General features: G+C 41.0%; 1 protein-coding gene across 1 annotated transcript; it reads right to left on the reverse strand.

The window, feature by feature from the left end:
• Nucleotides 1-7770: 7770 nt before the first annotated feature.
• Nucleotides 7771-9456, reverse strand: LOC135551407 (frizzled-1-like). The gene has a single exon (XM_064982625.1). The coding sequence runs from the start codon at nucleotides 9454-9456 to the stop codon at nucleotides 7801-7803; it is 1656 nt and encodes a 551-aa protein (XP_064838697.1). The 3' UTR covers nucleotides 7771-7800.
• Between the last annotated feature and the right edge of the window lie 4103 nt (nucleotides 9457-13559).

Consider the following 13559-nt stretch of genomic DNA (forward strand, 5'->3'; position numbering starts at 1 on the left):
CTCATGTCACAAGGATCTGTATACAATTCCTGGAAGCTGAAAATGTCCCAGTTCTCCCATGGCCTGCATACTGTCGTGGCATTTTTCTGCTTTACCAAATGAGGAGATGGCTACAAACTTCACACACCAGTCAGAGTTATACTTAAACTACATACTGTTTAATAAGAGCTTTGCAATAGCCATTGACTTTCAATGATGCGCCATCTCTAATGAACCATTGAAAGGTACCAACAGAAATGTACAAAGATCTTTTATAGCCAAGATACGCCCCTCTCAACTTACATGACGAATCACAGATCTTAGGAACTGTTCACAAATAAATACTTTTTCTTGAGAAAGGAGTATCCCTTAGCCAGATAACATTCACTATTAATTATCGTTGAGTTTGGTCCCTCAGACGAGGTTCTAATCTCGTTCCTGGTACTTCATAGCACGGAACCATTACCTCATCCAAGGCATAACTCAATTGTCAACTCTAGATACCCCCATCTAAAGTAGACTCCCTCTTGACCACACTCCTGAACAAGCTCACTGAGGGGAGTGAGCCTCTAGGTCATACACTATCCCAGCATAAGTGCAGCATCAGAGAGGACATACAATATTTCCAGACACTGCCATACACCACCCCACAATGGGAAAAGGAGGGAGTGACTGGCGCACAGACATTGTGGAGACAAGTAATTGGTTCCCCATTAATCACACCATCCCTCCACATGGTTTAAGTGACTGAGCCCTAGCTGAGGGAAAAGTGCAACTGCCAAAAGGATACATTCTAATGACAAGTATCTCACATAAGCATATTACGCAAATAAAACATCTTAATTATCTATGTTTCCCAACTAATTCTGATTCATCCGCCACAATACTCACCAGACATGTCACCCATTCAGCCCCGTTTGGGACGCTCTGGATCGACGTGTACGACAGAGTGCTCCAGCTCCCGCCAATATCCAGCAACTTCACACAGTCATTGAAGTGGTGTGGGACAACATTCCACAGGCCACAATCAACAGCCTAATCAACTCTATGCAAAGGGGATGTGTCACGCTGCATGAGAAAAATTGTGGTCACACTGGATTCTTACTGGGTTTCTGATCCACACCCTACCTTTCTTTTAAGGTACCCGTGGCCAACAGATGCATAGCTGTATTTTCAGTCATGTGAAATCCATAGATCACGGCCTAATGACGGATTTCCTTCTTGGAACTGTAACTCAGTTAGACCTTTGAAATTGTTGCATTTTTTTGTGTTCAGTGTAAATGACAGAGTGAAAAGAAGGAGCTTGTACACAATACAAATATTCCAAAGCATGCATCCTGTTTGCAATAAGGCACTAAAGTAAAACTGCAAAAAATGTGGTAAAGAAATTAACTTTATGTTTGGGGCAAGTCCAACACAACACATCATTGAGTACCACTCTTCATATTTTCAAGCATTGTGATGGCTGCATCATGTTATGGGTTTGCTTGTCATCAGCAAGGACTAGTGAGTTTTTTTGGGAGGATTAAAAGAAACGGAATAGAGCTAAGCACAGGCAAAATCCCACAGGAAAACCTGGTTCAGTCTGCTTTCCAACAGACACTGGGAGACAAATTCACCTTTCAGCAGGGCAATAACCTAAAATGCTTACCAAGACGACATTGCATATTCCTGAGTGGCCTAGTTACAGGTTTGACTTATATCAGCTTGAAAATCTATGGCATGACTTGAAAATGGCTGAATAGCAATGATCAACAGCCAACTTGACAGAGCTTCAAGAATTTAAAAAAAATAATACATTTTAAAATATTGTACAATCAAGGTGTGCAAAGCTCTTAGAGACTTACCCGGAAAGACACAGTTGTTATCACTGCCAAAGGTGATTGTAACATGTATTGACTCAGGGATGTGAATACTTATGTAAATATATTTAATTTTCAATAGATTTGCAAACATTTCTAAAACAAGTTTTCACTTTTCATTATGGGGTATTGTGTGTAGATAATACACCCTCTGCGTCCAAAATAAAACTGCTATCAATAATCTGTTAATAGAAATGATGGGGCTTATATATTTCCTGGTAACTTTATTTTATCCTCTCTGTGTGTGTGTTTGTGTATTCCAGGAAGTACTGCCCCCTATTTGCAGTCCTCTCCTGTGGTCTTACCTTTTAAAAATTCAAGATTGACAATTTAAATCAATCTTATTAGACTTTTTTTTTAAATTACCCTGTGATGCAGCTATTTGTTATTCTGTATCTGACATGTACATGGCTTTATTATGGGTCATATCATGTTGTCCACTACTACTATTCATTCCTGAACACAGGCCCATACTGCACATGAAAAAGTAATGTGGAAAGCATTATCCGTCATGATTTGTTGATTCAATGTGCAGAATCACCACCATCATGTAAGTCTTAGAACAATGTGTGCAAAAGCATGTGTTTAACAGGCTCCAAGTTGTTGCTGTAGAGGCATGGCTTCTAATTTGATTCATATAGCCGTGCCCATTTATAATTTCAAAGTTTTTCCAGTAAAATCCCCAAGACGTTCCAAACCTGGTGTTCTGAAATGTGTCATAACTCAGGTTAGTATTGCAACTGGTTCATAAGGAATATTCTCAATACCTACTTCAATTCAAATAACCTTTAACCTGTAATATAACTTTTTTGTGGGTATGGTTACTTCCATTTAGCTCTCGAGGATGTTTGTCTTCTGTGCCCAGTAGGGGGAAGTATGTTACAATCGCTCTGTTATTTCATCAATTCAAATGCTGGAGTTGACAGATAATGGAGACATGGGAATTCTAAATCCCGATTTTGGTCCAAGACAGCAGTGTGTAGCTGTCTTGTCTAGAGGGAGCACAATCCAACGTTATAGAGAGAGAGAGAGAATGCCTCAGGTATGTTGGTGAAGAATCTCATGGTTCATTGGCATTGATACAGTAGGAAAACAGGAAATCATTCAGTATGTACAGTCAATAAATGATTAAACATTATCATTTGCAGTGCTGTTTATCTCATTTTCCCTATGCTATCAAAACCAATAACTGTGAATCTGACAGAGGAAAGTACATAACTAGTTTTGCAAAAATGCACATTATTATCTTCTGACAAAAAGTAATTATACTAAGTCACATGTCATAAGGAGACATCAATTGGGATGATTGATGTCACCTGGAATGTCACATTCAGGTAAACAAACATAGAGAGAGAGAGAGAGCTGATTGGTGTTCCAGAGTGTTAGGTGTACGGTGGCAGTGTTATAGACCAACCATGGCAACACAAACACCCCTTATACATTGCACTAATTCATCAGTAGCACAGGTAGTAAATGAATGGGAAACATCTATGGAAATACACACACACACACACACACACGCACACACACACACACACACACACACACACACACACACACACACACACACACACACACACACACACACACACACACACACACACACACACACACACACACACACACACACACACACACACACACACACACACACACAGACAATAAAATCCATAAACTACAAGATTATAACAAACCTAATCTACTAACACCATGTTATGTAAAATGTATGTTTTGCTGTGCTCTCAAAAAAAAGTCACATCTGATCAGGAACTGTCTGTTCCTTGTTCTCTCCAGGTCATGGTTACAATAACAGTTATGGCTAATAGGCAGAGGCTTGGTGTGTAGTAGTAGGCCTATATGAAGCAACCTGTAACATTTCTAAGTATGAAGATGTACGTGGAACTTTCTGTGAACCATGCTCAGTTATCCCCAGTTATCCTCATATCTATATGAAACATAGAGAAACATAGAGACAAAACATTCAAGTTACATAAAAGTGCAATAATACTCATTTAAATATGCAAAGTGAAAACAAATTGTAACAGATATCCTTTGGGCAGTAGCGGTGCATGTGTAAAATCACGGGGTAAGCCAAGCCAGGAAACAAATTCCATATTACAACCTTATGATAATTGCGTTGTTTGCTCTATAACCGGTTAGTTCATATGCCTTTCCCACCATGGTATATAGGCATAAGGCCAAGACAATAAGAAGACACAGTGGCAGAATACATTCAACCACACCTTTGCTTCATCACAAAACTGGAGAGCAACATCTGTCCGGTGAAGTCCACAAAACATATTGTACGTAACAAACAGTCACATGACGTACAGCATGGTGAAGCAAGTGAATGCTTCTGCCATTTTCGGACCACTAAACAACTATTGATTTTGAACCACAGAGCAAGTCGCAAAGAAAACAGGAGCTGCCTCCTCAATTCTAGCTCCATTTCAACATCATCTAATCCCCTATGCTTAGTCCAATACAGTGACTAAAGACAGCAAAAACAACTTAGTCCAATCAACGTAAGCTAAATAAGATGTAGCGGTCCATGCTACTGATTTCTGTGTCTGTGTGCGCTTGCAAGTAGAAAATAACACTCACCCTACTTGTAGAGAATAGCCAATGCCATCCTCCTCTTTCATGTTGCCTAAACGGTCTATGACTGTCATAGAGTACACACTTTTAGTTTTTGTTGTCCTAAACTACCTGGCTAAAATGCTTGCTCGCTAGCCTAACTTCCTTTCATGGGCAACAATGATTTAGATGGTAGAACAATTGTGACAAAACAAGCAAACTGAAATTAGGCAAACTATTAGAATTTTTGCAACCCGGAAATGGCGGAGCAATTTCTGCATATTGCACCTTTAAATCCACTTCAATCAGGGAGGAGACAGGATAGAGCATGATTTTACTTGGCACCGGTTTGTGTCAAGTACTACAAACACAGCAGAGTTTTTCACGCTCAACAGTTTCCCGTATAAAGAATGGTCCACCACCCAAAGGATGTCCAGCCAGCTTGACACACCTTTTGGAAGCATTGAAGTCAACATGGGTCAGCATCCCTGTGGAATGCTTTTGACACCTTGTAGAGTCCATGCCCCAACAAATTGAGGCTGTTCTGATGGAAAAAGGGGCCCTAATGTCTGGTATAGTCAGTGTAGATACAAGGTCATTATTGCACTCAGTATTTACAAGCATGACAGTGGTCTTTTGTATAGGCCAGGGGTTGCTAACATTTTTCTGCACATAACCCCAATTTGACACTAGACCCTAGTCAATACTGTGTGTTTCATATCCACTCAATTTTAGGTCCAGCAGGCTGTTCCAACACACTAAACGTTTGTATTCTATACCCATTTTAAGAGAAGAAAGTTCTTACATTTTGTTTGAAAATATAAACAGATTTTCTCAGGGGACACCATTTCAATTTCACCCCAAGTTTGGGAACCACTGGTCTAGGTCTTTATTACCTTCTTTCAATGTATACTTTTCTGTTCAGTAACACCAGGGTTGTGTTCATTAGGGCACACAACAGCGAACAGTTAACGTTTTGCAACAGAAAATGAAAAGTCTTGGTTTTGCCTCCCTGTTTCAGCCTATTTTCTTCCATTTAGTATCTAATGAACACGACTCAATAGTAAATCCACTAGACTGTCAGCGGTTACAAATAGTCTAATAGCTTTGAGTTACTTTTGTTGGCTTACATTTGATAGATTAGTGTTACACTAGCTAAAGTACTATAAAGACAACCAGGATCTGCAGCAAAGGAGAAAATACTGCACACTTCCACATTGGCAAGATTTTAGCGGAAACTCTTCGAAATCTAAAAAGGTTCGTAACTCTCACCACAAAGGAAGATTAAGTCCAAACCACAATTATAGTGAATAAATTGGAGGAAGCTTTTATTTTCATTTAAATGATGGTATGCTATGATTATCTGTTTAATATACACATTGGTAGACAGAAAAAGGGTGTTAGAAAGTCATATGCAATTTAAAAACATTGGTCGGCATACAAACAACATTGACCTCAATACAAACATAGTGCTATAAAAAAATTAATGGCTCTGATTAAGAAAATGTAATCCCTGGGTAAGAAAATATACCACAGCGCTAAAACAGAAAGATCAATATCAGCGTTGATGCCTTTGACAATAATGCATAAATGGAGTGAAGCAATGCATAATATGAAGAATCATCAAGAACAAGTATACAACATGGTTGTGTTCATTAGGCCATGCAACAGAGAATATTTTGCAAAGGATAATTGGACAAGTCCATATATTCCCTCCCGGTTTGTCTGTTTTCTTTTGTTTGGTGCCTAATGAACGCAACCCTCCATGTGCATTACGGCAACAAGAGCTCAATGACTGATCTCTGTCAAAGAAATTATAAAATTCATCAGTATGTTTCATTGAGATTCAAAATACCATCCATTATAGAGCTGTGACTCTAAAAAATTCAGATGCAAGCTTTGTTTTGTATTACTAACCCGGGAAGTTTGGCTCCTGGATGCTGATTGGCTGAAAGCTGTGGTATATCAGACCGTATATCACGGGTATGACCCAAAAATATTTTTTTACTGTTCTATGTAAGTTGGTGACCAGTTTATAATAACAACAAGGTACCTCAGAGTTTTGCGCTATATGGCCAACATACCATAGCTAAGGCCTGTATCCAGAAAGAAAAGTCTTTAGCTGTGGTATATTGGCCATATACCACCCCCCCGTGCCTTATTCCTTAATTATAGAATAATGAATATGACATTATGCGCAACATGCACTACAGTGTGACAAATTTCTAAGGAGGACTCATTAAAGTTGAGCATGTTTTTCATTCAAGTGTTGTGTGGTATTACTACATTTTTCACCCATTTAAGCAGAATAATGTGCTTGGAGTCAGCAGAAAACAATCCCTTGGTGACTAGAAAGAGGATGGATAGTTGTGTAGACAGCTGGAAAGCTGGATTATTGGACTTCAACGACAATAACTCCACCCATACTCTCTTAAAACAAAGGCACTGGACTGAGCATTCCATTATTGTCAAAGTCAATTCCAGTCATATAGCTTGTGTGTGCAGAAAGTAATCATTTTGGATCTATCCCCGTAAGTAGAAGGCCTTTGAATGAGTGCTAAATTCAAAATAGTTCAATAGCGACAGGCTTTTTTTTTACACATAAGGGTATTGTTCTCATCCCCTAATCTTATATTTCTTTGGAGAAGTCTGCATTCACTTTAATGGTAAAATATCCCCAAAACACAAAATACACATGGTGAAAGAAAAATGAATGCTCAGACATCCCATAAAAACATGGTAAAACAAATACATCAATAGAAACGAGAATAAACTATGAAGTGGCCTGTAACCAGGTTTGAAATAGTGGTCTATGGAATGATTGTGAAAAAGGTTATTATGACCCATAAAATACAGCAAAGGTCCAACACAACCTTGATGACTGTTTCTCAAATACAGGGAAGATCTAAATTGCACAGGGGAGTGAACACTGGCTCTCATCCAATTCCTTTTTGAGAAGGAGATGAGGATGCGAGGAGTACGTAATTGAGATCTTCCCATAGTTCACATGAAACACCACTAAAAGGATGACATGAAAATGTTAAATGGAGCACAAATAGAATTAATGAAAAAGTTCAGACAGTCTAATTCTCCTCATTGAACTAGTTAAGAGTTTTCCTTCTTTTTATATCAAAGTGTGATAGATTAGAATCAGATGTGTGGGCTATTTTAAATACAAATATGTAAAAATGTCTCCCCAAAAAAGCTTATTTAGAATTTTTTTTAAAAGTGTGTCACAGTAGCTTTTTCTTCAGTTCATGCATCTGTGTGTGTGTGTGTGTGTGTGTGTGTGTGTGTGTGTGTGTGTGTGTGTGTGTGTGTGTGTGTGTGTGTGTGTGTGTGTGTGTGCGCGTGTTCAGGGGACAATAAACAGTATTAGGTCTTACACTGTTGTCTCACCCTGTTTATTGCTCGCCAGTCTCGTATAAAATCTCCTCCACGAATTCAGCGTCTTACTCGACCAAATCCAGAAGCCAGAGGTGATACCCACAATCAACATCATCAGGTACTTGATCATGAAGACGGTAAAGTCTGGCGACATCTGCGGGTGGTGGTGCCCAGGGCACGGCACGGCGTAGTTCTTACACGTCCGACTCACCCAACTCTTCTCCCACTGTTCCCTGAACGCCTGCTCATAGAAGTAGCACGCGATGACGACGGTGGAGGGCACCGTGTAGAGCACGCTGAAGATGCCGATGCGCACCATGAGCTTCTCCAGCTTCTCCGTCTTGATGCCGTCATGCTTCATGATGGTCCGGATGCGCAAGAGCGACACAAAGCCGGCCAGAAGGAATGAGGTCCCCAGGAAGAGGTAGATGAAGAGCGGCGCCAGAACGAAGCCTCTGAGAGCATACACGCTGTTAATGCCCACGTAGCACACGCCACTCAGAACGTCGCCGTCCACCTGCCCCACTGCCAGGATGGTGACGGTCTTGATGGCGGGTACCGCCCATGCCGCCAGGTGGAAGTACTGCGAGTTGGCTTCGATGGCCTCGTGACCCCACTTCATCCCGGCTGACAAGAACCACGTCAAGGCCAGGATGACCCACCAGATGGAGCTGGCCATGCTGAAAAAGTAGAGCATCATGAACAAAATGGTGCAGCCCTCCTTTTTGGTGCCTTGGATGACTGTTTTGACGTCGCTGTCAAAGCGGTTGTTGCATACCACCTTGTCCCCCAACAAGAAGCCAGCGATGTAGGCTAATGATACTATGGAGTAGCAGCCTGATAGGAAAATGATGGGTCGCTCTGGGTAGCTGAACCTCTGCATGTCCACCAAGTAGGTCAAAACTGTGAACAGAGTGGACCCGCAGCATAACACAGACCATATTCCAATCCAGATCTTGGCGAATTTCAACTCGTCCTCATTGAAGTACATCATTCCATGTGGTTTTGAGGGCTCACAAGGTGCACCACAATCCTCCTCCCCAAGAAAACGGTAGTTCAAATAGGGGGGTACTCTCAATGCAACTGGGCATCGAAACTGTCCCTTTACAGTCCTACGCTGCCCATAAGGTGATTCTGTTACATCCGAGATAGGATTAATACGAGTGCTTCTACCAGACGCGTTTTGCCCCACGCACAACTCACCCGCTCCGTGAACAGGGAAAGATTCACAGGCGAGGCTGTCAGGCCACTGGAAACCGAATTTATTCATCAGAGCCTCGCAGCCCTGCCTCGCTCTCTCGCAGAGCGAGCGACATGGAGGCAGTGCTTGTTCCAGCACCGTACAAACGGGGGCATACATGGAACAGAGGAAAAACTTCAGGTCAGGAGAGCATTGAACTTTCACAAGCGGATAGAACTGGTGCACTTCAAGCCCAGCGTCCTCTTGGTTAATGTGCCCTAATAAATTTGGCATGATAGTCTCGTTATAGGCAATATCCATACAGAGAGGAATGGAAATAGGTTGGCAAAAGCCATGTTCAGGAACGGACATTCCACGTAGGCCATGCTGACCATCTGCTCCCCGTAGAAGTGCAAGAATAATCAGAACCAGCAACTGGGAAGATATTATACAAACTTGGTTGTTCCCCATTCCAAATTAATTCTAACACGCGACTTTATGTCCGCGCGTAAACACGCAGGCTCGAGACCACGGGATTATTTTCCCGGATAAAACAAAATCATAAACGACAAGACTTTTCTGACAGGCTACATGCATTACTTTATATCCTTGCGTGGTCGCGTCCACAATTTACCTCGGATACTCGGAAGAGGTTTTAAATCCATCTGTTGTCAGTGTGTAGCCATTATCTGTCTCCTCCAACTGTCTGTGAGGGTTGCGGTCCGGTTTCTAGACTCCCCCACTATTCACCGAGGGAGGAGCCTTGAAACAGATTGTAGGTTACTTTTTAGAATAATATCAATTTTACAAGATTGTTCATATTTGGTCCAAAAATGTGCATATTCTTTTGGTATTTTCTATTTTATTTGGCATTTTTCGAGAGAAAACTATATCTACGTATCTACTCTACCATCACCATGTCATTATCGTATCATATGGGTACTGAAAGTTGCACCCTCCCTCTTCCTCGGAGGCTGGGAGAGTAGACTGCTGTGCACCACGCCACTGTCCCTGGTCGGATTAACGCCTGATGGAGAGAAGGTGTGAAATTAAAACCGATTGTGGAGTGACAGATTCACAGCTGGCCCCAGTAACCCTGCAGGCTGCTGTGGCCTTGGTGGAAAGGGAGGTTTAGGGAGACTTTAGCTATGCCAGCCAAGGAATATTAAAAGTGGAGAAAGCAAAATATTGCAGCACATGTTAGCATACACGTTAACACGCACACACACACACATGAATATTAGCAAAAAAGCACTATCCTTCTATGTTTGTCCCAGCAGCAGTCCGGATCTGGCCACATTATCTTGCCTTAATGGGCTGACCTCATGGCTCCTCCTACTGAATTATGCATAGTTCCCAGTCCCCCCTCCCAGTCCTGGCTTTGGAAGTCAGCACTTCCCAACAGATGTGGGTCTTAAAAAGCCCGACATTTGCACTTTTTTAACAATGAGTAATTTTCTGCACTACAGATAAGAACACATCTTTTGTTTTGTAATGGGCAGCAGTGTAAAACGGATAATGTACAGGCAGTACTTTGAATGCTGCTTTTTGCTAAAGGTGTTCTTTTAATTAACAATTTTCACACCTCACAGCTTCATTGTGCAATTATGTCATACTGTTCACCTTTACCACTAGCATATTACTGAAATAGGATTTCACAGTGTATGATAATGTTTATGAAAACAACTTTCTTGATTATGATTGGATCATTGCTACTGTAGTACAGCTCCAGACTTGACTACTAAGTATCAATGCCCAGTAAGCCTACTTCATGTCCTATTCACACCTCTTTTGACAGACATTGTTTATCCTCAGTGTTCCTCATGGGTGACCATTCAAAAGCTCACTCCTCGTAAGAGAGGAGCAAAAACTAGACTTGTATCTTGTGTCTCTTGAACTCACTCTGAAATGGACACATTATGCTCGGTCTCCACACTAAGCTCCAGTATCTTTTAATTACACAAACCAAATAAAATCTAAATGTATTTGTCACGTGCGCCAAATAAAACAGGTGTAGACTATACAGTGAAATTATTACTTACGAGCCCTTAACCAACAATGCAGTTCAAGAGTTAGAGTTAAGAAAATATTTACTGAATTAACTGAAGTAATAAAATAAAATAAAGAAGTAACACAAGAAAACTGCATAACAATAACGAGGCTACAGTATATACAGAGGACACCTGTACCGAGTCAATGTGCGGGGGTAAAGGTTAGTTCCGCTGCACTGGCAATGCCAGTGTACAAACACAGCTTGTCCCGGCTATCGGCATGACCCGGCAAGCAAAAAAAATGCCACAAACTAAGGAAATTAACACAGGTTCAGCTCCTGGCATTTTCTGCTGTGAAAGGATTAGTTCCTAATTCAATTTGAGTTCAAATGCAGAGAGAATGGCGTTTCAAAATTAGAGGGTACATGCTGGTAAAATGTTGAGAATCATTATTTGGGTGCCTGTAGGGAATGTTTGAATACATTTTCATAGCTACGCTGGTGGTGGTACCAAACCAAATATAAAATTCTAACAGTTACTCTGATTGGCAAGCTCCCCTCCGTACTATTTTAGGTTGCTGCAAGGGAAAGGGAAAGGGGAAACCTAGTCAGTTGTACAACTGAATGCCTTCAACTGAAATGTGTCTTCCGCATTTAACCCAACCCCTCTGAATCAGAGTGGTGCGGAGGGCTTCCTTAATCGATGTCCACGTCTTCGGCGCACGGGGAACAGTGCTCCCCCCCCATATACCATCTGTGCTATTGAACCTGTTGGGTCATTGCCCATGTAGGGGTTAAAGGTCAGGGGTAATTCAGGGGTGTGTTCATTAGGGTGCATTCAACATAATAAGAACGTTTGAATTTGTCATTGGACAAGTCCAGGTAATTCCCCATTTTACTCAGTTTTATTCTGTTTGCTGCCTATTGAACACAACCATGTAGTCTCCCAGTCTGCATTCTGCGTGTGAAGTGTAGTCCACCAGTGAGCGCCACTTCCACCAACGCTGCATGGCAAAGGTATTTTAGCTCATTCATACCTGGAGCAACAAGCTGACAGACAAGAATGAAAACTCTCCCCTCCCTCCTCTCCTCTCCCCCATTGCATATATTTTCAACAAATAGAGCTCTAAAGAACACCGCATATCAAGTTGAATCTCCTCAGGTCTTTGAGGACACTGGTTAAGGAGAGCTGCAGTACAGCAGACTCATGGGGTTGCTGTTCTTAATCAGAGTTAATGAGTGTGAACAAGAGCACAGTAGTTTTCATCAGTGTATTGTATATAAGGTTTTGAGCTGGCAGTGTATTTCTGACTGTACCCCTGTTCAGTCTACTAACTAGTGTACAGAAAAGTGTTTGAGACAATCTACTGTTTCTGGTTTCACCTCTTGACTATGTCAGAAAGGCAATGGGAATACTGTAACTACTGTATCTCATACCCTGTAGAGGAGATGTACTGCAGTTCTAACTGAGACATATTTACAATAAAGAATTGCCATATTTACAGAAAACATATAGTGCCAACTCAGACTCCAAGCATATGGAATTATGAGAGAGGGTTCATGAAAGGTTTGCTTCAAAGCCTCCCCTTATATTCAACTAGGTCATGTCCTGGGGGAGAAGGTAAGAAAAGGACAGAGATTCATTGGGAGAGGGGATATTTTTCTGGTTGAATTTAAATGCCAAGATAGATGGTAGCAATTACTGTGTAGGGTCTGTTGCCTATGCAAAGTATCATATGTTTATGTCTGTGCCTTGGTTTGAAGTTACTTCAGGAGACACTTTACTCCTTGTATCCTTATACCTCAGCTGTGAGATTTAGATTAATTCAGACGATGTCGAACAACGTAGAATAGATACTGCAATGCAGGTCCAGTTGAATTGAGTGTGTTACAGTAGCCGAGGTATAAGCCATGGGTTTATTTAAAGTAACAAACAGTTCATTCACACTATTGTTGGAACTAGGAAGAAAAATGTATTATTTATTTCGTTGTCAACTTTTAGTTAATGCTACTATGACTCTAGCAGAGGAGGCTGGTGGAAGGAGTTATAGGAGGACGGGCTCATTGTAATTGCTTGAATGGAATTAATGGAACGGAGTCAAACACTGTGGTATTAATGGAACGGTATGGGATATTAATGGGATGGTATGTTCCATTAATTCCGTCCCAGCCATTGAAATGAGCCCGTCCTCCTATAGCTCCTCCCACCAGCCTCCTTTGCAGACAAGAGTACCGTACATTTATAAATTGTCTCTAGTGTATAAATTAGGCAACTCAGTGTTTGTCTAATTACCCAGTCAGTTTAATGAATGTATGTGTGTTCATAACAATTAAAGAGTAGATTTTAAAAGTAAATCTGCTCTGAAATGTTTTGCACATTTGCATACATTTACAGAACCCTGAGACTTGATGGAAATAGGCAAAGATTTGAAATATACACTGCTCAGAAAAATAAAGGGAACACTAAAATAACACATTATAGATCTGAATGAATGAAATATTCTTATTAAATACTTTTTTCTTTACATAGTGGAATGTGCTGACAACAAAATCACACAAAAATTATCAATGGAAACAAATTTAT

Source organism: Oncorhynchus masou, chromosome 13 (assembly GCF_036934945.1).
Source record: "Oncorhynchus masou masou isolate Uvic2021 chromosome 13, UVic_Omas_1.1, whole genome shotgun sequence".
Taxonomy (NCBI): Eukaryota; Metazoa; Chordata; class Actinopteri; order Salmoniformes; family Salmonidae; genus Oncorhynchus; species Oncorhynchus masou.